This window comes from Pan paniscus, chromosome 16 (assembly GCF_029289425.2).
Source record: "Pan paniscus chromosome 16, NHGRI_mPanPan1-v2.0_pri, whole genome shotgun sequence".
Classification (NCBI taxonomy): domain Eukaryota; kingdom Metazoa; phylum Chordata; class Mammalia; order Primates; family Hominidae; genus Pan; species Pan paniscus.
In genome coordinates this window covers 7,033,003-7,056,403 of record NC_073265.2, presented here as the reverse complement: position 1 = coordinate 7,056,403, position 23,401 = coordinate 7,033,003, and the positions used below count along the sequence as shown (strand labels likewise).

The following is a 23,401-nucleotide window of genomic DNA, read 5'->3' as shown; positions in this document are numbered from 1 at the left end:
GAACACTACGTAGTTCATTCTATGAGGCCACTATTACCCTGATAACTGTAAAACAATAAAATACTGCTGAAAGAAATTAAAGAGGACAGAAATAAATGGAAAGACATTCCACATTCAGAGAATGGATGTTAACATTGTTAAAATGGCACTATTCCCCAAAACAATCTACAGATTCAATCCCTAGCAAAAATCCCAATGGTCTTTTTTGCAGATATGGAAAAGCCAGCCTTGAAGTTCATATGAAAATGCAAGGGACCCAAAGTAGCCAAAATCATCTTGAGAAAGAAAACACACTTCTCAATTTTAAAACAGTACAAAACTACAATGTTCAAAACAGGGCGGTACCTGCACAATTATCAACATATAGAATGTGATAATGTAATTGAGAGTCCAGAAATAAACCTAAATATCCACAGCCAACTGATTTTTGCCAAGGGTACCCAGAACTTCAGGGAAAGAACAGTCCTCAACAAGTGGTATTGAAACAATCAGATCATCAAAAAAAACAGGTTGGACTCTTACCTCACACTGTGTAAAAGAAATTACCTAAAAATGGACCAAAGATCTAAATACAAGAGCTGAAACAATAAAACTTACAGAAGAAAACATGAGGATAATCTTCATCAACCTTGTATTTGGAAATGGCTTTTTGGATACGATATCAAAAGCATAGACGACAAAAGAGAAACAGATAAATTGAACTTCATCAAAATAAAAAACTTCTCTATCAAAGGAAATACAATCCAGAGAACAGGAGAAAATACCCTCAAATTATATACCTGATAAAGGTCTACAGATCTGTGAAGGTCTAGTATACACGAAATTTTTAAAGAGTCTGAGGACTGGTGTTAATTCTTCTTTAAAGGTTTGGTACACTTATATAGTGCACTTATTGGTACAACAACAAGATGATGACAACCCTATTTAAAAAGGAGAAACGGGCTGGGCGCAGTGGCTCACGTCTGTTATCCCAGCACTTTGGGAGGCCAAGGCAGGTAGATCACCTGAGGTCAGGAGTTCCAGACCAGCCTGGCCAACATGGCTAAACCCCATCTCTACTAAAAATACAAAAATTAGCCAGGTGTGGTGGTGTGTGACTGTAATCCCAGCTACTCAGGAGGCTGAGGCATGAGAAGCGCTTGAACCCGGGAGGCGGAGGTTGCAGTGAGCTGAGATCGTGCCACTGTGCTCCAGCCTAGGCGACGGAGTGAGACTCCGTCTCAAAAAAAGTAAAATAAACAATAAAGAGAAAGGGACTTGAATAGACACGTCTCCAAAGAAGATATACAAATGGCCAACAAGCATAAACATGCAAAGAAGCTCAATGTCATTCATCATTAGTGAAATGCAAATCAAAATCACAATGAGATACCACTTCACACCCACTACGATGGCCTTCATCCAAAAAAAAAAAGAAAAAAAAAAAACCACAAAAAATAGTGTTGGCAGGGAAGCAGAGAAACTGGAACCCTGGAATCCTGCCCACTGGTGGTGGGAATGTAAAAATGATACGGCACTGTGGAAAAGTTTGGTAGTTTCTCAGTAAGTTACACAGTTGTACCATATGACCCTGTAATTCCAGTCCTAGGTGTATAATCAAAAGAACTAGAAACAAGCATTCAAACAAGTATTTGTATATAAATGTTCCTAGCAGCACTATTCACAAAAGTCAAAAGGCAAAACCAACCCAAATGTCCATCAACAGATAAATGAACAAAATGTTATATATTCATACAATGAAATCTTTTTCAGCCATAAAAATAAAGTACTGATATATACCAAATGAAATAACCCAGACACAAAGGCCACAAATGGTATGATTCCATTTATATGAAATATCCAGGATATGCAAATCCATAGACAGAGAAAGCAGATTTGTGACTACCAGGGGCTGGAGGGCAGAGGAGTGAGGACTGATGGCTAAATGGTGTGCATTTATAGTGATGAAAAAGTTCTACAACTAGACAGTGGTGATGACTCTAGAAAATCGTAAATGTATTTGATACCGCTGAATTGCGACGTTAAAATGGTACACTTTCTATTTGTGTCTTACCATAATTTACAAAAAGCTTTAAAAAAAAAAAGAAAAGAAAACAAATCAAAGCAAAATCTTGACATTTTCCCAAAGGCGCTCAAGCGGGTGCAGACCTACCAATCAGGCGCAGTGCCGTCTGCGTGAGGGCCAGCATGCCGGAATTGAGCAGAAGGTCGAGGTTGTTTGCGCCGTGCTGCAGGGTGAGCATGCTGAGCATCACCAGGAGGAAGCGGGCTTGCGGGATGGTCCCCAGGCTGGGTCCCGACGGGTTCTCATTGGTGATGGTTTGCAGGGGAACCGGCTGGATACCTAATGAGCATTGGCACCTACTGACATTTCTTGTGATGGATACAAGAATAAACGTAACGCAGAAAGCACGGGCGATTACTCTAAACATCTGACTATTTTGAAACCCACTGACATTTCTTCTGCATGGATACAAGAATAAACGTAACGCAGAAAGCACGGGCGATTACTCTAAACATCTGACTAATAAGCATTGACACCCACCTACATTTCTTGTGCATGGATACAAGAATAAACGTAATGCAGAAAGCACTGGCAATTACTTTAAACATCTGACTATTTTCCAGGGGTTTCCACAGAGTGGGCAGCTCTGCCATGCTGCACGATGGGCCTAACCCCTGCATTCTATGCACAGGTCATTCCATCTGTCTACAGGACTTAGCATGTTGCTCTCTGAATACTCTGGTGCCCTATTCCATTCCTTCCATTTCAAATATAAAAGTTATGTCTCCCTTTTCCTCCACAAAACCAATCGAATCAACTCTCTGTAGATGCTCAAACTATCCAGGAAATAAATATCAATATAGGACACAGACACTTTAGGATATGTGGTGATACACATAAAAATGTAAAAATGTTATACTAGAGTACTTCAACATTGTGTCTCCTGCTAAATTTTGAAGTTTTGTTTAAAATCTGAGAAAGCTGACATCAGCATAGATTATACAAGTACAAAGTACAAACTTTAATTAAAATCTTCTCAAAAGCAAAAATTGGCATTTGCAAGTTTCTACAACATATAATTAAAGGCAAACTATAAAATAACATTGATACAATTATTGACTCACCAAGCTCTTTAAATTTGGCACTGGCATCCATCAAAACATTTCGAATGTTCTGAACAGCCCAAGCGTACAGCTTGCCAAAGGTGACTTCCAGCAGCATCCGATTAAAAGGTGGGATCAAATCAACATCCTTTAAACAATCAGTAAGAGGTTCCCTTTCAAATAAAGATAAAGAATTTGACTCGGGACACTGCCAGACTTCTAACTGTTACAGAACAACATTTTGTTGCCATAGCTACCTCAATTAAGAAAAAAATATGCTAACGTTTTACCCTATATCGATTCCCTCAGGAATAAGTCTTTGCCATCCACAAAACATCGCATACTGCACAGATGGAAGTAAGAAATTCTTGCTCGCCAGTTTTAAAATTGTATCTATCCCTTCCAGGCGAACCTCTGCTCTCTCCAACTGCAAAATATCAATGCATACAGTTAAGTGTTATGTATATTACCCAATGCAGAGAAGCATTTCTCATCAAATGTTACCTGTTTTAGTAGGCACTTTCTCATTTTTTCCACATCCACTGGCTCTTCTTTAAGGGCAAATTCAGCAATTGTACTGAGGAGTGGAGACTGCGGATAAAGACCCTGCACATTCTGCTTCAACCACTTGTATTTGTGAACACCTGTAACAGTACTCAACAGCGGCTGCCATTTGTCCTAACAAAGGAAAACAATTTTCATCATTAGTCTACCCTATTTAATAATAAACTGTGCTCTAAAAGTTATTCAAGTAAAATATAAATAATGCTCATAGGTTTAAATTGGTTAAATTTAGTAATACATGGTTTTAAAACTATGCTATAAATATACTTATAAGTGATTTTATAATCTCTATACTAATATATGTTGGAACAGGCTAGCTTGGAATACAAAGCTAAGTTATGGTTCATATTAATAGCCACAGGGCCCAGCACTGTTTCTGGAACAAAGAATATATTTAAGGAATGAATGGTGAATAATTAATGATACAATCTAATACCAAAAATAAAAGGAAACCCTTCTCCAGCTACAGCTCTGACCAGGACATCATAAGTCAAGTTCATGAAGCATCACTGGGGCCGTATTTCTAACCGCCCGTCCCTCCCTCCAGATGCTCAGGTACAGAGGTACAAGACTGTGGATTCCTGTGCTACATGCTATGATTCTATTCAGCCAACCTCAGAATCACAGAAAATACTGCACCTTGGGTGATTTAATTGCAATGGGTCTCTTGTCCACATTTATTGGACTATGAGGCAAAATGCAAGCTTCTTCTAAATCACTCTCTTCATTTCCAATTTTTTCTTCATCATCCGTAGATTCTGGCTTCTTAGGAACTGTGTTTTAAAACATCATTCACTATAAAAATCATACACTTAAATACTAATTTTAAATTAAGAAATACTTAGATTTACATGAAGGACAAATATTTCATTCAAATAAACATCTGAACAACATTATAAATTGCAATGCTCAACAACAAGAGTGAAATGATCACCCTGGCAGAACAAAAAGACAAAGTGAGAGTGCGACGAGGGGAGAAGCCCCAAAGCACGGGAAGCCCGGCAGCCAGCAAGCTCTTCCTCAAGTGCCAGAGAGTGAACATTTGAGTCTTTCAGGCCATGCAGTCTGTCGCAAATACTCAACTCTGCTGCTGTAGCACAAAAAGTAACCACAGATAAAGCAACAGGTGTGGCTGTGCTCCTGTAAAACTTTATTTATGGTGCTACAATTTTAGCTTCATGTAATTTTCATGTGCCAAAATAATATACTTCTTTTAATTTTTAAAAAACAATTTCAAACTGAAAAAAAAAAGGTCTTAGTCCATGGGCAACCCAAAGCCAGCAAGAGGTAGAATTTGGCCCACAGTTCCTGGCTTGTCCACCACGGTCCAGTTCAGTGGTTCTGTTACTGTGTAACTGAATCAACTGAATTCACTGTGATATGTGGAATTGCCTCCCTATACTTTATCTCTTTTAAAATTTTTGGTCTAAATCTCCTCAGCATATAATATAAAAAATAAGCAACATGATAATACACCTGGGCAGTAAAGAGCTAACATAGCAGGCCGGGGTTGCTCAAACCCTGCAAATTCCCAAGGAAGGTCTGTCCCTTCAGGATTGGTCCTTCTTCTAGGAGCTGAGCTCTGAGCCCTTGGAACATCCTGCCTGAGAAGTTTTTTGGTATACCTGACACCCAGGACCTTGTGGCAGTGGTCTGGCCAGGTAGTTTATGCTAATGATGGGACTTGCGAGGGACCACTTGTTTTTGCACTGGGGCACTGGAGTCTGAGTGAGGTCAGTCACAGGGGCACTGCCTGCGTATGTGACTGGCCCCCAACAAAATCTCTAGACTCGAGGCTCAGGTGTGCTGGCCTGATTAACAATTCTTCACACATGATGTGACACTGTTGCTGGGAGAGCTAAGCACATCCACGTGACGCCACTGGGGAGAGACACCAAAGCGTGTGCCTAGTTTCCTCTGGACTTCCCTCCATGCACCCTTCCCTCTGCTAATTTTAATCTGTATCCTTTTTGCAGTAAAAAAACACAGCTGTGACTATAACAGCTCTTCTGAGTCCTTTTAGTGAATCATCAAGCCTGAGAGAAGGCTCGGGGATCCCTGACACAGCAACAGGAATATTAATCACTTAATCTTTTCAAGTTACTTAATTTCCAAAAAAAAAAAAAGAAAACCAGCTTGAAACAACACACAATAAATCTATAAACCCACAGGAAACTCTAAAAGTGACAGTGTGGGCTCAGAACCCACGGATATGAGATGGCAAATGTGGAGTCTCTCTCCCTCATGCCGAGGCAGCCTGTCTCCTGGGCCCAGGCTGAGTTCCTGCATGCCTGGGTTAAAGGAATCGCAGCAGTATGACTGCTGTGACTTCCTGATCCAGAGCACCCCTCGCATTCAGACAGGCTGTTATGGTGTAGGGTTTGTTCAGGAACAATCAAATTAGGATGGCTTCTAACACACTTTAGTCTTTCATAAGCTTATTGTTCAAAATGCCCATCAGAAACTCAGTAATCAATACTGTTCAATAAGCAGGTTTGTGAGTAAATCAGTATAAGTCATAAGAATATGATCAGAGGCCAGGCACAGTGGCTCACGCCTGTAATCCCAGCACTTTGGGAGGCCGAGGCAGGCAGATCACGAGGTCAGGAGATCAAGACCATCTTGGCCAACATGGTGAAACTCCGTCTCTACTAAAATACAAAAATTAGCCAGGCGTGGTGGCGCGTGCCTGTAGTGCCTATAATCCCAGCTACTTGGAAGGCTGAGGCAGGGGAATCGTTTGAACCTGGGAGGCGGAGGTTGCAGTGAGCTGAGATCGCACCACTGCACTCCAGCCTGGCGACAAAGCAAGATTCCATCTCAAAGAAAAAAAAAAAAAGAATATAATCAGAAATTTCTGTAGTTTATTTATAATCACAAGTGACTAAATTCTAAACTATTTTATAATTTCTAAGCATTTTTATTCAAATTTGGATTTAATGCAAAAAGACTTTTCTGTACCTTTACACAGCTACTTCCAGAAAAATGTCAGTAACTCTTTTAGCTTCCCTTTATAATTCTCCATGTATCAGAATACTCAATATTTCCAAACAAAAAACATTTCTTTAGAAGAATGGCAATAAGTTTAAATGTTCCCATTATATCTCATTACCAGGATAACTAATAAAATAAAAATACTTCCTTGTTCCCATCAATTTAGTAAAGATTATTTATGTTTTCAACATCAATTTACTAGTAATCAAATCATACCACACTCAATTCCTAAACTGCCTCATTGTCTGATCACTTGGAAAAATAAGCGAGATTTCTGTATTTAATCATAACTATAATAAAAATGATGGCAGCAGGTAGAAATGTCACATGGGATCAACAGTAGAGAAACTTCACTCTGAAATCACAGATCCAACGTGGCAGGGTGAAGCACAAGCTTTAATAGTATCTTCTGTCCTTTTACATTCTTACCTCTCTTTTTCCTTCGTTCTCGAATTATCTTCTGAGCTATCCTCCTCCAACGGGGCAAAGAACTTAACAATTTAAACTTAGACATTATAGAGAGGTCATTACAAACAGCAGGTCTCAATTCATTAAAGAGGAATCTCAAACGTTCGATGACAGGAGCGCAGACCTCCTTGTAAGAACGGCCCTGTTCTTGATGAGTCTGCAAAGTTAACCAGGAAAAGACAACTTTAACAACAAATATTTCAGCAACTGTCTGCAAAGCACAGAATAAAAAGAATTAAAATCTATCACCTTAATGAGCGAACATTTTGCTTGGTAGACAACTCTACAAACATCCACCACTGACTTAGGCAACGTTCTGTGCTTTACTTGCTCAATACCAAGTGCACCTGCATGAACTAAAGATAATGCCACATGACCTGTAAAAAGACATTTAAAAGAAGGGCAGGGAAGGAATGAATATGTACCTCAGGTTAGTCGAGGAATCTGCAGTGTACCTAAAGTACACAGATATCGAGCTCCTTACCTAAATCTTCATGTTTTAAGAGGCAACATAACAGCAAGCGACCGACCTCTTCCACGGGATGCTCAGGGGGAAACATGATCGGTGTGGTCAAATGGCACTGCCTACAGTACCTTTCTATTTGACACAAAAAGTCCTGCAACAGAAACAGCTGGAATTAACTTCAGAGCCACCCAGTGAGTCTTCACAAATCTTAAACATGCCACAGCTTCTGACGCACTTGCAATCACTAATGCTTCTGAAGCCTCGCTAGCATGTTAATACAATCAGGTTCTCACCTCAAAACCCTCCAAATAACACATGAAACAAAGTCTGTGCTGTGTTAACCAAAGAGCACATAAGTATTCCTATGTCAAAGTCCTCAGATAAACAGAGCACTGAGGTGGCAGTGGGGGCAGGCCTAGCTCACCTTCACGTTGTGATCCTGAATGTTGTTGTCTGCAATGGCTTGCAGAAATGCCTGGGAATGGTCCCCCAGGGCCCGTCTGTGGGAGCAGAGTCGAGATTTGCTGGCAGGTGTGCCCCCTGGGGAGCTGCAGTGGTCCTCGTCTTTCTCCTCGTTGTAGCTGTAGTGGATCTGGCTGGTCTGCAGCCCTCCAGAGAAGATGGATGACTGAAGCCATTCTAGAAAATGCACACGCAAACATGAAAGAGAAACTCAAGTGCACAACTCAAAATAAATACTAAAACAAAAAAAAAAGACGCTCAACTGAACACTCAATTTAGAAGGTGAAATTCAGCATCATTCATATGAAAGAGCTCCACCTAACATGTTTACACAGGTTGACTTATAATTCCTCTATCTACGTGAACACACTTTCTGGTGATTCCACACGCTTCAGGCATGGCATCAGAACTCAGGATCGTAGTTCAAGTCCAGCATTCACCGGATACCTGTGCTCTGCCTGCAGCTGCCTGGTTCCACAGATACGGTGTGAAGACTGAGGTGCACATTCTAACAGGGAAGGCAGCAAAGGGCACCGCTGACACAACTAATCACAGGATTTCAAGTCCAAAACTATGTGCAACGGATGACTATGGGGGTACCAGGGAGACTGGAAGACAGACCACCGCTATTCTGGGGGTCAGTAAGGGACTTGTGGAAGCAACAACTGAGCTAAGATGAGGAATAAGACCCACACGCTGAGTATCCAGGCAGGGAACAGCACATCTGAAGGGTTTCTACAAAGAACTACATCCTCAGGGTAGGCTACGTATTCCTAGAGCACTTATAAAAGAACGAAAAGGAGAAAATATTTAACAAACACACAATCTGTAATGAAGGATAGATCCTTGGTGATGGGAGGGCCAATGAAAGGAGACCTGTGCGTGGTGAAAGGCACTAGATCAGCCAGCGAGAATGTTAATTACAACTGCTTATGGTCACTTGAGGGAGCGGCACATACACACAAAATTAGTATGTGCACCACTACAGATATCTACTAATGATCTGTGTTATCAAACACTGCTCCAAATCCAAGCAATCAAAGCGGGGATGCACTTATTGTTCTTTTACTGGACATTTAGATTTTAGAGCACTCAGGAGCATTCCACAACCCACCACATTCGTTCTTCTGAAACACTAATCCAATGCCGACTCTCTCTGGCCCCCTCTCTTTAAGCACAGGACAGCCCCTCCTTACTGCTCCAAGATAAGCCTCTGATCCTCCTGTGGATCAGACCCACCTGCCAGGGCCCATGGCACCCTCTGCCCTGGAACTCGCCAGCCCTGCCCTCCTTGCCAATTTAAACAAAGCCCATCTTCTGGCAAGCACTGAGCCTTGAGGAGGAGGGAAGGAAGCAGATACCTCAGAGGGCACCACAGGCAGCCCAGCACCTAGCACTGCACAAAGGTCCACCCAACGGGGGGCTGTGTGGACACCAAGATCCTCCTTCCCTGCAAGCCTTCTGCGACACCCACTCTCGAAAGCAGCAGGAAAGCCCTGCTCCTCTCAGCAGTGCCCTTGACACTCCTGTGTTTTCTGCCCAGAATGCTCCCTCATGCAATTTCAGGACTGCTGCCAGTGTGAAGCCTTTCTTCTCCCAAAACCACGTATGAACGTCTCCATTTCACCATTCACCACCTTGTAACGTGACCTGCTTAGAATGCTGGCTCATCAACAAGAAGCAGCTGAAAGCAGAGGTGTGTCCTATCTATCACTGCATCCTGAACACCTTGCATGGTAACGGCACCAGAAAGCAGAGGTGTGTCCTATCTATCACTGCATCCTGAACACCTCGCATGGTAATGGCACCAGAAAGCAGAGGCGTGTCCTACCCATCACTGCAACCTGAACACCTCGCATGGTAACTGCACCAGGCAACTGTTCAACAGAAGCTGCTCACACGGACGGACAGACAGACAGATGGGAAATGCACAACTATATGAAGGAAAATGTAAACCCATCTTAGGAGACAGGAAGAAACTTATTATTTTAGGTGGTTACAAAGGCTGCCATCCTGAAATATAACTGACTTGAGCCTGGTCTGGTAAAAACACAGTCCTCAAGTAGAATGCTGTTCCCTGAGAGGACAGCTAATCCACATTCTGTGCAATTTCTGGGCATGCAGGGAGACAAAAGCCATGCTGGGCCCATCAGGCAGAGGCTGCAATACGTGAGACCACCACAGGGTAGACGGGTGGACATTCCTGCACACTTTTTAGCTTCCTCTGCAGCAACAGACCATGAGGGCAAATGACAACCACTCACAGCTGTTTCTACCTGATTGAGTCTCACTATCCTTATTATTATTATTTTTATCATCATCAGCTGTGTTGAATCCTCCTCTCCTTTTATTTTGAGATGGAGTCTCGCTCTTGTCACCCAGGCTTGAGTGCAGTGGCGCGATCTCGGCTCACTGCAACCTCCGTCTCCTGGGTTCAAGCAATTCTCCTACCTCAGCCTCCCGAGTAACTGGGATTACAGGCACCTGTCACCACGCCCAGCTAATTTTTGCATTTTTAGTAGACATGGGGTTTCACCACATTGGCCAGGCCGGTCTTGAACTCCTGACCTCAGGTGATCCACCCGCCTCAGCCTCCCAAAGTGCTGGGATTACAGGCATGAGCCACTGCCCGGCCATCTCCTACTTTTTTAAAGAGAGAGTCTTGTTCTGTCACCCAGGCTGGAGTGCAGTGGTATGATCATGACTCACTGCAGCCTCAACCTCCCAGGCTCAAGCGATCCTCCTACCTCAGCCTCCTGAGTATCTGGGACTACAAATACGTGCCAACATGCCTGGCTAATTTTTGTGTTTTTTGTAGAGATGGGGTTTTGCCATGTTGCCCAGGCTGGTCTCAAACTCTTGACCTCAAGCAATCCACGTGCCACAACCTCCCAAACTGCTGGGATTACAGGCATGAACCACTGTGCCTGGCCCTCTCCCACTCTTAATGGCACTTACAGTTCAAAAAAAATAATCTGCTGATCAGCAAAAAGCAAAGATTTTCTTACTGGCACATTCAATCTCGACAGGAGACAGCGGTGTGCTCATTGCCAAATAGGAAGCGTGTAATCCGAGAAGCAGGCCCAGATTCCTCTCTGTGTCTATCAGAGGTGAAGAGAGACTCCCCAGATCTGGTATGGTGACGATTTCTTGGTCAGGCTGGAAAAATAAATTTCATCATCAATCTGAGGAAACAGAATTAATTAAAAACATAAAACCAAAAGGACAGCTCTGTCCTGCAGCTGTAACCGCACGTGAGCCCAGGGGTGCTCTGGGCATTCTGCCCCTCCATCCTGTAATGAGTTGATGCTGCTGTGCCCAAGTTACAGCAGATACCACATAAACCCACATGCCCAGTAAAGCAGGCAGCAACTGCACAGCCCTACTGTAGAAAAACTAAACCACAGATACATGATTTGGCTAGAATATTCCTTAGGAATCAGTTTCCAAAGTGACTGTACACCATGCTTCAGAAAGTATAATGAATTGTTACATGCATAAAGAACCCACTGGGCAACAAAACTATGACAAGTATTCGATGACAAGTATTAGTGGACTGTGACCACACATGTAGAGGAAATGAAATTTATTCTAACAAAAATCAAACTCTGAAAAAAGTAAGAGTTCAACTTTTCCAGTCACAGAAGATATTTACAGCAAAGTTAATTCTCCCCTTCATAAAATGTTTTAAGCTCTGCCCTAATGGCATTTAATACATCTTATTACTTGTCGATACCTGGAAAGCTAATCCCAATATATAAATTCTATGTGTTCGTGAATACATAGGAAGGACATATTTCTACTGTAAAGAATTACACTTCTACATAGTTCTTCCCAAAAAATACTACCTCAAGATTATAAGCCATTCCAAATTTCTACATAAGACCAAAGTTTAACCTCTTTTCTTGTGGAACACTGCCTATATTTCTCACAAATTGATCATTTAAAAAACAATTTTTCAAGACCAGTACATCACAGATCTTAACATGAATAAATGTAAATTCATTTATGACAAAACTTCTAAAGGATCTTTATATTTATCCCTAATGCCCCACAAAAGACCCAGATGTCAGTACTTCTAGATCCAAATATTCCTATCACAAACACACAGAGGGTATCCCCTGCCATCCTCTGCATCACTCAAGGCATACAGCCTCACCTCCAAATACTGGCCAACACAAAACGCGTGCATGGATTCCCGGGTGTCTTCAAACTGCAAAGCAGCTTCCAAAGCTACCACTGGGTCTTCCCCTGCAAACTGAGCTGAAACAAAAAGGGAAAAAGCAACATGAGTTCAATTCAGCTTGCCTGAAGAGATATAGGAGAAACAGTGAATAGGAAATAAGTTAGGCGCTTAACTCAAAAGTGAGGGTTACCAGAGTATAATGACCTTCCACTGTCTCCCAGGGTTGCCTGGGCCAACTCAGAACTTGAAATGAGTTCCAAGTATTAAAACAAAAAATGCATAATCAAAGGAAATTCTTCAAATGTGCTGAATTTGTTGATAAGACAGACACCGAAGCCATAGATACATTAAAATATGTGGGGGCTGGCACAAAACTAAAGAAATCATTTATAAGCCAAATACTCTGCTTAAAATGATACAGGCTGTAACTTTTAACCAGGAAATAAGAAGTGTAATCTTACCAAGAATACTATTTCCTGTTAATGACTGTGTCTGGAAGTCCTTTATATCATACACTTTCCCGTCAATCACAGTCCAGAAGCCTCCATCTTTATTATGGTTCTCCAAATCAGCTTTGCGTATAAGTGTCACTTCCTCATTATTTCTACAGTTCTGACCTGTAAAAAATGACTCTGTATATACAGAAACCAGAATCAGTCCATTGATCAATCAACAGGTAAAATGAAAAGAACAAACTGTGTGAAAGAACTACAAGCAGAAATAAACAAACCCACAATCACAATGGGAGAAATACATACCTAGCTCTGAAACTAATACCACACATACAAATTCTGTTAAATATAGAATGCTTTAAAAAAAAATCTAGGCAGCATGAATACCAAATCGGGCCATGCCAGGCCACAGAGCAAATCTCAACAGATTTCAAAGAAATAAATTTACAGAGCATGTGTGCTGACTACAATGCAGTTAAATTAGAAATAGGTTTTCAAAAATTCATTCAAAATAAATAAAAAATTCATCCACATATTTGAAAATTATAAAATACACTTATAAGTAACCCAAAATTCTAAGAAAAAAATGACTATGAAAATTAGAAAATGTGTTCAATTAATAATCAAAATACTGCAGATCGAAATTGGTGACATACAACTAAATGCATGCTTGAGGGCATTAATGCCTTTAAATGTGTATATTAGAGGGAAAAAGCTAAAAAAGAAAAACACCAAATCAATAAAAGTCTATTAGTTCATAAAAATACTCAAAAAAAGAAAACCTGAGTGGTGGTCACCTATGCAAGTGCTAGGATACCAACTCAATATTATGAAAAATAGTTAAAGGGAGGTGGCAGTTCAAGAAGTCAAGCTTAGATTATGTCCTTCCTGTACAAATTGTACCTCCTGCTAACCAGACAGCAGAGGGCAAGGTTGGTAGGGGATTTTATAGAGGATACGCAACACATGAATTCCCTGGTCTAGCTTCACAGAACTAAAGCGGGGAGCCACCGAGCATTACAGGCCTCCTGAGCCAACAGAAAGCATGCAGCATGACCCCAGACATAACACCGCCCCAATGAGACTGAATTCAAATCCAACCAAACCTCTAGATCTAACCAGCAGATTAAAGTAACTAACAGAAGAACATGTTGGTCTAGAATAAGAGAATGCAATCAACCAAGTTCAGAAAATGTGAAGTTCTCCAAAATAACCAACCTCCTTCTTTGAAAAAGAAAACGGTATGATCACAGGGAGAGGAGGGCCTGGAGCCATGTTGTTGGGAGAAAGACTGGAAGCACATGTCAAGCAATGTCAACACTGAGAACATGCTCAGGTCCTAATTCAAAATTACCACCTAAAAAAGGCATTTTTGAGATAGTCCAGGAAAATGTAAAATGGATTGCATGTTAGATTAAGGAATCACTGTTAATCTTATAGACAAGATAATGATATTGTAGGGTTTTTTTTAAATCCTTATCATTAAGAGGTAAAATGCCTTAAAATGTTTTAAAGACAGAATTATGCTTTAAAATAATCCAATCAGAGGGCGCAGTGGCTCACGCCTGTAATCCCAGCACTTTGGGAGGCCAAGGTGGGCAGATCACCAGGTCAGGAGATCGAGACCATCCTGGCTAACACGGTGAAACCCCATCTCTACTAAAAATACAAAAAATTAGCCGGGCGTGGTGGCGGGCGCCTGTAGTCCCAGCTACTCGGGAGGCTGAGGCAGGAGAATGGCATGAACCTGGGAGACAGAGCTTGCAGTGAGCTGAGATCACGTCACTAACTCCCGCCTGGGCGAAAGAGCGAGACTCCGTCTAAAAACAAAAATTAAAAAAATAAAATAAAATAAAATAAAAATAATCCAATCAATCAAAAATAGAGAGAAGTATGAGAGGGGAACATATTCACCTGTTAAAACTAGATTCATTTTACTATTTTTCTACTTTTATCTATGTTAGAAAATTTTCATAATAAACAGATTACAAAAACATCACAGTGCTAATAAGTATTCATTTCTCAAAAAGCAAGAAAAATAGCAGATTAAACCCTAAGAAAGAAGAAGGCAATAATAAAGAGTATGGCACTGGACAGACAAACATACAGAAAAATGGAATAGAATGGAGACCCCAAAAATAATCCATCACGTATTTGGTCATACGATTTTTGACATGGGAGCCAAGACCACTCAATGGGGAAAGAAGAGCCTTTTCAATGCATGGTACTGGGAAATCCAGACATGCACATGTAAAGAACGGAGGTAGACCCTTACCTTACGCCACACACAAAAACTAACTCAAAATGGATAAAAGACCTAAAAATAAGTGCTAAAACTATAAAATTCTTAGAAGAAAACACTGTGGAAAAACTTCATGACACTGAATTTGGTGACGTGTCTTGAATAGGACACCAAAAGCAGCGCAGGCAACAAAAGGAAAAAAATAGGTAAGTTGGACTTGATCAAAATCGAATACTTCTGTGCATCAAAGGAGGCTATCAAGAGTGAAACAGCAACCGAAAGAATGCAAAACAGATTGCAAATAATATCTATGCAGAATATATAATTAACTCCTAAAACCCAACACGACAAAAAACCCAATTAAAACACGGGCAAAAGACTTGAATATGCATTTCTCCAAAGAAGGTATGCAAATGGTCAATAAGCACATGAAAAGATGCTTGACATCACTAATCATTAGGGACACACAAATCAAAACCACAATGAGATACCACTTCACACCCATTGATGGCCACTATCAAAAAAAAAAAAGTGTTGGTGAGGATGTGGAGAAACTGAAACTCCTGCACACTACTGACAGGAACATAAAATGGTGCAGCCACTCCGAAAAACACTATGGCAGCCCCTCAAAAAAATTAAATATAAAATTACCATATAATCTACCAATTCTACCTCTGGCTATATACCCAAAAGAAGTAAAAGCAGGCCAGGCGCAGTGGCTCACTCCCGTAATCCCATCACTTTGGGAGGCCGAGGTGGGCAGATCACAAGGTAAGGAGATCAAGACCATCCTGGCCAACATGGTGAAACCCCATCTCTACTAAAATACAAAAAATTAGCTGGGCATGGTGGCGCACGCCTGTAGTCCCAGCTACTCAGGGGGCTGAGGCAGGGGAATTGCTTGAACCTGGGAGACGGAGGTTGCAGTGAGCCGAGATCACACCACTGCACTCCAACCTGGGCGACAGAGCAAGACTCTGTCTCAAAAAAAATAAACAATAAAAAAAAGAAGGGACGCAAATGGATATACACACCCACATTCATAGCAGCATTATTCACAATAGCCAAAAGATGGACACAACCCAAGTGTCATCAACTGATGGATGGACAGCAAAATGTGATATACTCATATAACAGAATATGATTTCACCTTAAAATGTAAGGACATTCAGACACTTTGCACAACATGGATGAACCTTGAAGACATGCTAAGTGAAATAAGCCAATCCCAAAAGGATAAATACTGTATGGTTCCATGTATATGAAGTACCTGGAGTAGTCAAATTCAGAGACAGAAAGTAGAATGGTAGTTGCCAGGTGCTAGGGAAAATTGGTGTTTAATAGATGCATAGTTTCAGTTGAGAAAAATGAAAAGCTCTAGAGATGAGTGGCGGTGATGGCTATTAAACAATGTGAATATATTAATGCCACTAAATGGTACACTTAAATGGCAACTTTTACCAATCTTATACACACCCTTCCAAGAAAAGAATAGGCAGGAACATTCTCCTACTCACTCTACAAGATTAGCACAACTTTGGTTACCAAAACCTGAATGTCTATTATGTTTTCCTACTACTGGATCCATCAGCCAGTGTTTCCCTCGACAAGCTAACGTTCTCTGGTGGATAGATGGAAACTAACGGGTTGCATGGGACCTATCTTCTTCCTGAATTATAGCTTCTTTATTAGTAAAGGAGGGCATTACAAGAAAATAAAATTACAGGTCACTGAAAAAAATTACAAGGAAAATGACATGCAAAATCTAGAAAAATTACAACTACAGATGCAAAATTGTCTTTAAAAAATAGCAAACCAAGACCAGAAATATCTATCCATATGACCAATATCATGAGCAAAGTAGTTTTATTCCAGAAATGGAAGGTTGAGTCAACATTTGAAAAGTCAGTAATTCACACATTAATAGAAAAAAATAAAAATTATATGATCAAGTAATACAGGAAAAGCATGTGATGAAACTTAACACCCAATCATAGTTAAAACTGCATCACAAAGCAGCAACAGAAGAAAACATCCTTAAGATTCAAAAGTACTTCCAAAGAGACTCCTTAAACAAACATCATACTTTGTGTGTGAAATCTGGAAAGCTTTTTCTCTGCTACTAAGAAAAAGGCAAGGATGTACACTGTCACCATTTCTACTCCACAATGCACTACAGGTCCTAGCAAGTGCAATAAGTCACTAGGGGAAAAGCTGCAAGATCAGACCAGACACAAGTATAGACAATCACTTGGTTCGGACAAAGGTGACACCCCAGAAGAGTGACCAAGGACAGTCTTTTAACCGAAAGGTGCTGGCACAAAGACGCTATGGACAAAATGCCCATGGAAAAAAAGTGACATGTGACCCCTTTCTCATAACAGGCATGAAAATCAAGTCCAAGTGCACTACAGCTCTAAACATGAAAGTTAAGGCAATAAAACTTCTAAGGTGTAAAAGAAAATCTGGGTAAGAAAAAGATTTCTTAAGGCCCAAAATGAACAACCATTAAAACAGAAACAAACTGGATTTCATGAATATTACTTCTGTTCATCAGAAAACACTTTTAAGTGACTACACAGGCCTGAGTGAGAGAAAAACCTCCATCAGAAATAGAGCCAAAAGTTCATATCCCAAATACACAGTAACACTCACATGAATGACTAAAAAGAAAAAAAGACAACCAGATAGAAAAATGCGCACAAAACTTGAGTTGGCACTTCACAAAAGAGAATTTCCAACTGATTAATGCACACAGGAAAAGGTATCAAACCTCACTAATAATCTACAAAATGCTAATTGAAACCACAATGAGATACCAGTGTACACCCACCAGAATGGTTCAAACAGGGAGTGCTAGCAATGCTAGGTCTTGGCACAGAAGTGGAACACTAAGAATTCTCACTTTGCAGTGGAGATGAGTAGCAGCACAATCACCGTGGAAAACTGGCATTCTGTATTAAAGGCATCCTCTACAAACCAAGAGTCCCACCAAGAAACAGACAGAAAGAATGATTAAAGAAACAGATGTAAGAATGTTAACGTATTGGCAGGAGCGCTGGCTCATGCCTCTTATGTCAGCACTGTGGGAGGATCACTTGAGCCTAGGAGTTTGAGACCAGCCTGGGCAACAGAGGGAGACCGTGTCTCTACAAAAAATTTAAAAATTAGCCAGGCATGGTGGCGCATGCTTGTAGTCCCATGCAGGTGGAAGGATCTGCTTGAGCCGGGGAGGTCAAGGCTACAGTGAGCCATGATTGCACCATTGCATTCCAGCCTGGATGACACAGCAAGACCCCTGCCTCAAAAAAAAAAGGTAACATATTTACTTTAACCTAAACCTGGAAACAACTTACATTTCCATCAACAAGTAGAATGAATAGGTTGTTGTATATTCAAACAAAAGTATACTACATATGGCAATAAAAATGAAAGAACTCAGTAACGGGGTGAAGCTCAGAAACCAAAAGGTACATACCGTCTAGTTCCACTTATATGAAGTCCGAGAACAGACAGAATTAAAATGATGTTCGGTAGGGACAAGAACTTAGTATAAGATGATCAGAAGTAAGGTGGCGATGACCACACAGCCTGGGGAAGGGCACTTTTCAGAGAAATGAGTCAGAGTTTGGGAGGGTCCTGCCACCATCCAGGCTAAGGTTTGAATGGCTGTGACACAGTTCTCTCTATGATCAATTACAGGTATCTACTAGGTACTTTTGTATATGTGTTACTTATCACAATTTCAAGAGGCTTTACAGTGAGTAAGGTGCTGATCTGATCAAATGAATGCCCCTCAACAGTATGATAGTAGAGAGACAAAATAACACAGGACTAAGCTCACTCCTTAACAAAAGGGGAAGAATGGTGCTGAAAGTATTGACTGTTTTAAAAATAAAAAACCATGTTCAATGTCCTGGGGCTGTTTTCCTCAGGACAACTGCTACCTCTTGTTTTAAGCTCCCATGTTAGGGGGATGATGGTCTAAAACACAAGAAGAAAAAAAGCCCATCCAGCTTGAGATTTCATATAAATCAAAGTTTAACCCTGATTTTGATTGATTCTGAGTCCAGGAAGCTAGAACCATAGAAAGCATGGTGACTTAGATTCAAAAACCCAAAACTCAAAACATTGAGAAGATAAGTCTCATTCCAATTTGGGATGCACTACAAGGCAATGCCTGTAAGGAAGTGCTCAGGTGACTCCAGGAATTCTGCATCTCACTAACATCAAACAACCAGAGGACTCTGGAGAGTCTTCCCATATCAATCTCTGCCTCCTGAGCTGGACCACAGATAACCACCCCAACTGCACCTTCTGGAGGCACCAGGACTTTGTAAAATTTCATTTCAGTACTTAACAAGGATTACTAATGGAAAAATCTTCCTTAAATATAACCGAAATATAGCCGGGCGCAGTGGCTCATTCCTGTAATCCCAGCGCTTTGGGAGGCAGAGGCGGGTGGATCACTTGAGGTCAGGAGTTCGAGACCATCCTGGACAACATGGTGAAACCCCCATCTCTACTAAAAATACAAAAGTAAGCTGGGCATGGTGGTGTGCACCTGTGGTGCCAGCTACTCAGGAGGCTGAGGCAAGAGAATCACTTGAGCCCAGGAGGCAGAGGTTGCAGTGAGCTGAGATCATGACACTGCACTCCAGCCTGGGCAACAGAGCAAGATGTAGTGTCAAAAAAAAAAAAAATATATATATATATATATATATATATACACACACACACACACACACAGAGATATATATATACACACACATATATATATACACACACACATATATACACACACTCATATATACACACACACACATACATAAACACACATATATTTGGTTAATATATACATATATGACCCAAATTTCTTCTGATTTGGATTATCTTCATTTTTTACTTATACTACCATCAGTAGAAATGGCAAATCTTCCTTTGTAAAGTATTCTTTCAAATTGAAAGGCAAGAATAGGTTAGACAAGGACAATAAAACTTTCCTTAGTAAAACTCCTTTAAGACGCCGTACCCATTATGCAAGGCCAGGCTAACTCTTCATGATCATCCCGTTCCTTTCCTGGTGCCAGATGGTTGAACCGATCCAGATGTTCCAACAGGCCACCCAGCAGAGGTACAGCTCCAGCCTCTTGCATGAGACCAGCATTTTTACTGAGCAGAAGCACTATAGAAACTACTAGTTCTGGAAGGAGAACACCTACATTTAAGAAATAATAAGATTTAAATAAGTATTTATCCTATAAAAGCTATTTGTAAACTTGTTCTGTGTTTAAATTCTGCTAAGTCACAAAATAAGAAATGTTTGTCCTTTAGCATATTTCTAAAGGATTATCTTATATTTTATATTGAGATAGGCATAGCTATTAAACAGAACCCTTTAAATTACAAAAATATTTTCCAAAACACTGTATTTCAATCACAGAACTATGAACTAAGAGTCTTCTATTCAGAAAATTAAATGTTTATTGATATGTTTATCATCAGGGAAAAAACACTAAAAAATAATGCTCTAACCTCAAAAAGTTAAAACATACCAGGTAATATCAGAATTTTTAAGATCCTTAAATAGGTACCTAATTTTTATTATGCTGTCAAAATAAAATTAGACAATTACCTTTGACCTCATTATTGAAATGTCAATAATGGAAGTATAAATCTAAATTACCAATTACATTTAAAGTGATATGAGTCCCATACCAGCTGGCTTAACAACAGAACTGTCAGTAACTAAAAAAAAAAAACAAAGGTGAAAGGGCAGGAGGCCCAGAAAATTTAGAGAGTAAATGCAGGCATGCTGATCAGCAAAGACACTTTAGCTTTCATCTATCTCCTAAAATAAACATGTACACAAGCAGGAAACAAAAGGTACCAGTAAAGTCCCCTTCCACAATGCAAGCCACCTCCGCGAAGTGCCGCCAGCTGGTAGAAGCAATGCTGGCGGCCACAGGCAGTATATCTCCAATGTGCGTGCACAGGAGGGCTGTGTACTTCTTCAGCAAGGAACCAACACCCATTAGCTCTGGACCTTGAAGAAGCATTGAGAAATTTTCATTTTCACTACTAAAATTTTTCTTTGTAAACAAACTAACTGCTCCATGATGCTATTCTCATCTACACATCTTTTACCCATAATAATTTTCTCAAACAGAAGCCTATTAACCCTTAGTCCTTGCGCTCTTTCTGTATCATGTGACTGGAGGGACAGGGTTTTTATGTCAAGTTTTATACCCTGCACTACAGAGTACCTAGAAATTTTGGGTGTATGAACACTGAAGTCATAATTTAATTTAAAGATTTTTTTTTTTTTTTAACAGACGGGGGTCTCACCATGTTGCCCAGATTGGACTCGAACCCCTGGGCTCAAGTGATCCTCCTGCCTCAGCCTCCGGAGTAGTTAGATCTACAGGCATGCACTACCACACCCAGCTCTAAATTTTTAAAATTTTATATCCAGTACACAAATGTTTCCTAAAAGCTTGTAAATTATTCCCAAAAAACAAAGTTAGGCACTTTTCTGCTCCATAAAATCTTCAGTTTTTCTGTCTACATGGTTCTTTTTTTTTTTTTTTTTTTTTTTTTGAGACGGAGTTTCACTCTTGTCGCCCAGGCTGGAATGCAATGGTATCATCTCGGCTCACTGCAACCTCCGCCTCTTGGGTTCAAGCAATTCTCCTGCCTCAGCCTCCGGAGTAGCTGGGATTACAGGCACCTGCCACTACGCCCAGCTAATTTTTTGTATTTTTAGTAGAGATGGGGTTTCACTATGTTGGTCAGGCTGGTCTTGAACTCCTGACCTTGTGATCCGCCCACCTTGGCCTCCCAAAGTGCTGGGATTACAGGCGTGAGCCACCACACCCAGCCTCCTACATGGTTCTTAATAGCTTTTCAGTCCTTGTGACTTTGTCTTTAAGATGGTCACCTCTTTCAAACTATCAGCTCACCTACTGAAACCTGAGAGTTTCCATTACTGACAAGAGCCTAACTCTTCAGAAAGTAATTAAGTTACTTTGGGGAAAAAACAGCTACAAAATTACTAATGGAAGCAGCAGAGCTTTCCATCCTTGACAGAGAAAGCCTCATGGTGGACGGCCAGCCGCTGCCCTGGATGCTGAAGAAGGGGAACCATTCCCTCAACAGTGCACAGCACTGAGCACTTACACACCATTCTGTTCTGATTCTCACAGGCTGCCTCAGGGATTATCCCAAGTCTGCAGGTGAGAAGTCTTTGGCCCCATTAGACTTGGTCTAATGTCTAAACTATTAAGCAGAGCTGTAACTGAAACCCAGGCTTTCTCCAACAGTTCTTCCCATTCCACCCAGCTGGCTCCCCCATGTGACTTATGAATAGGCTGTCACTGTTTACTTCCTACATCATGCCAGTCTCCAGCATTCCATAGCACATGGAACAAATCTGATAAATCTTCTGTAAGACTAAACTGAACATACAGGATGCTATTACTGATGTCTAAAGAATTTAAATATTAAGGCAACAAAATTAAAAATATTAACGAGGCTATTATAGAAAGGTCCAACTCAAAAAAGTGGATGCAAAATGAAGCCCCAAAATTGGTGCATTTAGTAGTATAACAACTACATATCTGGGCATATAGGATGGACACGTTGAAAAGCCTAAAGTAACGAGCCCCGATCACATACAAGACACTTTCACATTTTAAGCAACTTACTAGAAATATCTGAGGTCTGACCAATACTTTCTCCTGGATAAAGTTTACTAATAAGCAAACGTTGAAAACGCAGTAACAAATCCAATGAAGCAGATCTTTCACGACTGTGTTGCTCAAAGTCCAGACATGATGAAATCCGACGGGCAACATCTTTCAATCTGGCTACAGTCTGAGAAGCAATGTTTCTATACAGGAAAGAAGAGGATTACAAAATTAAACAAGATATTTCTATTAAAAAGAAAATGGGATGGGGTAAATCATGACAAACTAATATCACAAACACAGATCATACATGATGACCTGCAGCTGGCTTCCCTCCCCAAGTGTGTCCAATGTATCTGCAACAAGCGCAACCTCAGCCAAAACGGAGCAGAAGGGCACGGAAGGCTCAAAAGAGATAATGATGCCCTCGTGCTTCACTAATGTGCGCCTATGGAGCTGCGTGCAGTGGTCCAAACTGCAGAAGATCTTGCTTCCAAAGGAATACTTCCACATTCCCAATGTCTAAGGAACGTAAACATTAAGACAACGAAATTTAAAATACTGATGAGACTAATATAGAAATATCTGACCCTCTAGAAAGAAAAAACACAGTGTCATTATTTTTTGTCCAAAGCTGCATTTCAAACAGCAATGTGATACTACTCTTCAAGACAAGACTCGCCTGCATTGCCGCATCTGCCTTGCAAGTCCACCTTGAGCCCTTACTCGCAAGCAGCACTGGGGTGGGCCATGCAGCAGGTGCCGAGGGCT

The 23,401-nt window shown here is 40.8% G+C and overlaps 1 protein-coding gene across 3 annotated transcripts in view; it reads right to left on the bottom strand.

Moving 5' to 3' along the window:
• LOC100976978 (E3 ubiquitin-protein ligase HERC2) overlaps nucleotides 1–23,401 on the bottom strand; it is a 209,560-nt gene that overhangs the window by 114,672 nt on the left and 71,487 nt on the right. For 2 of the 3 annotated variants that reach the window (XM_034938387.3, XM_034938393.3), the window contains 15 exons: nucleotides 22,649–22,833; nucleotides 20,833–20,988; nucleotides 19,975–20,160; nucleotides 12,710–12,880; nucleotides 12,222–12,325; nucleotides 11,071–11,221; nucleotides 8,025–8,239; nucleotides 7,619–7,751; nucleotides 7,384–7,511; nucleotides 7,096–7,291; nucleotides 4,312–4,445; nucleotides 3,613–3,786; nucleotides 3,399–3,535; nucleotides 3,130–3,281; nucleotides 2,153–2,344 (listed from right to left, as the gene is read on the bottom strand). In XM_034938387.3, coding sequence (XP_034794278.3) covers nucleotides 2,153–2,344; nucleotides 3,130–3,281; nucleotides 3,399–3,535; nucleotides 3,613–3,786; nucleotides 4,312–4,445; nucleotides 7,096–7,291; nucleotides 7,384–7,511; nucleotides 7,619–7,751; nucleotides 8,025–8,239; nucleotides 11,071–11,221; nucleotides 12,222–12,325; nucleotides 12,710–12,880; nucleotides 19,975–20,160; nucleotides 20,833–20,988; nucleotides 22,649–22,833 — 2,414 coding nt within the window. The remainder of the gene's footprint in view (nucleotides 1–2,152; nucleotides 2,345–3,129; nucleotides 3,282–3,398; nucleotides 3,536–3,612; nucleotides 3,787–4,311; nucleotides 4,446–7,095; nucleotides 7,292–7,383; nucleotides 7,512–7,618; nucleotides 7,752–8,024; nucleotides 8,240–11,070; nucleotides 11,222–12,221; nucleotides 12,326–12,709; nucleotides 12,881–19,974; nucleotides 20,161–20,832; nucleotides 20,989–22,648; nucleotides 22,834–23,401) is intronic. The other variant, XM_034938388.3, reaches the window with a different exon arrangement.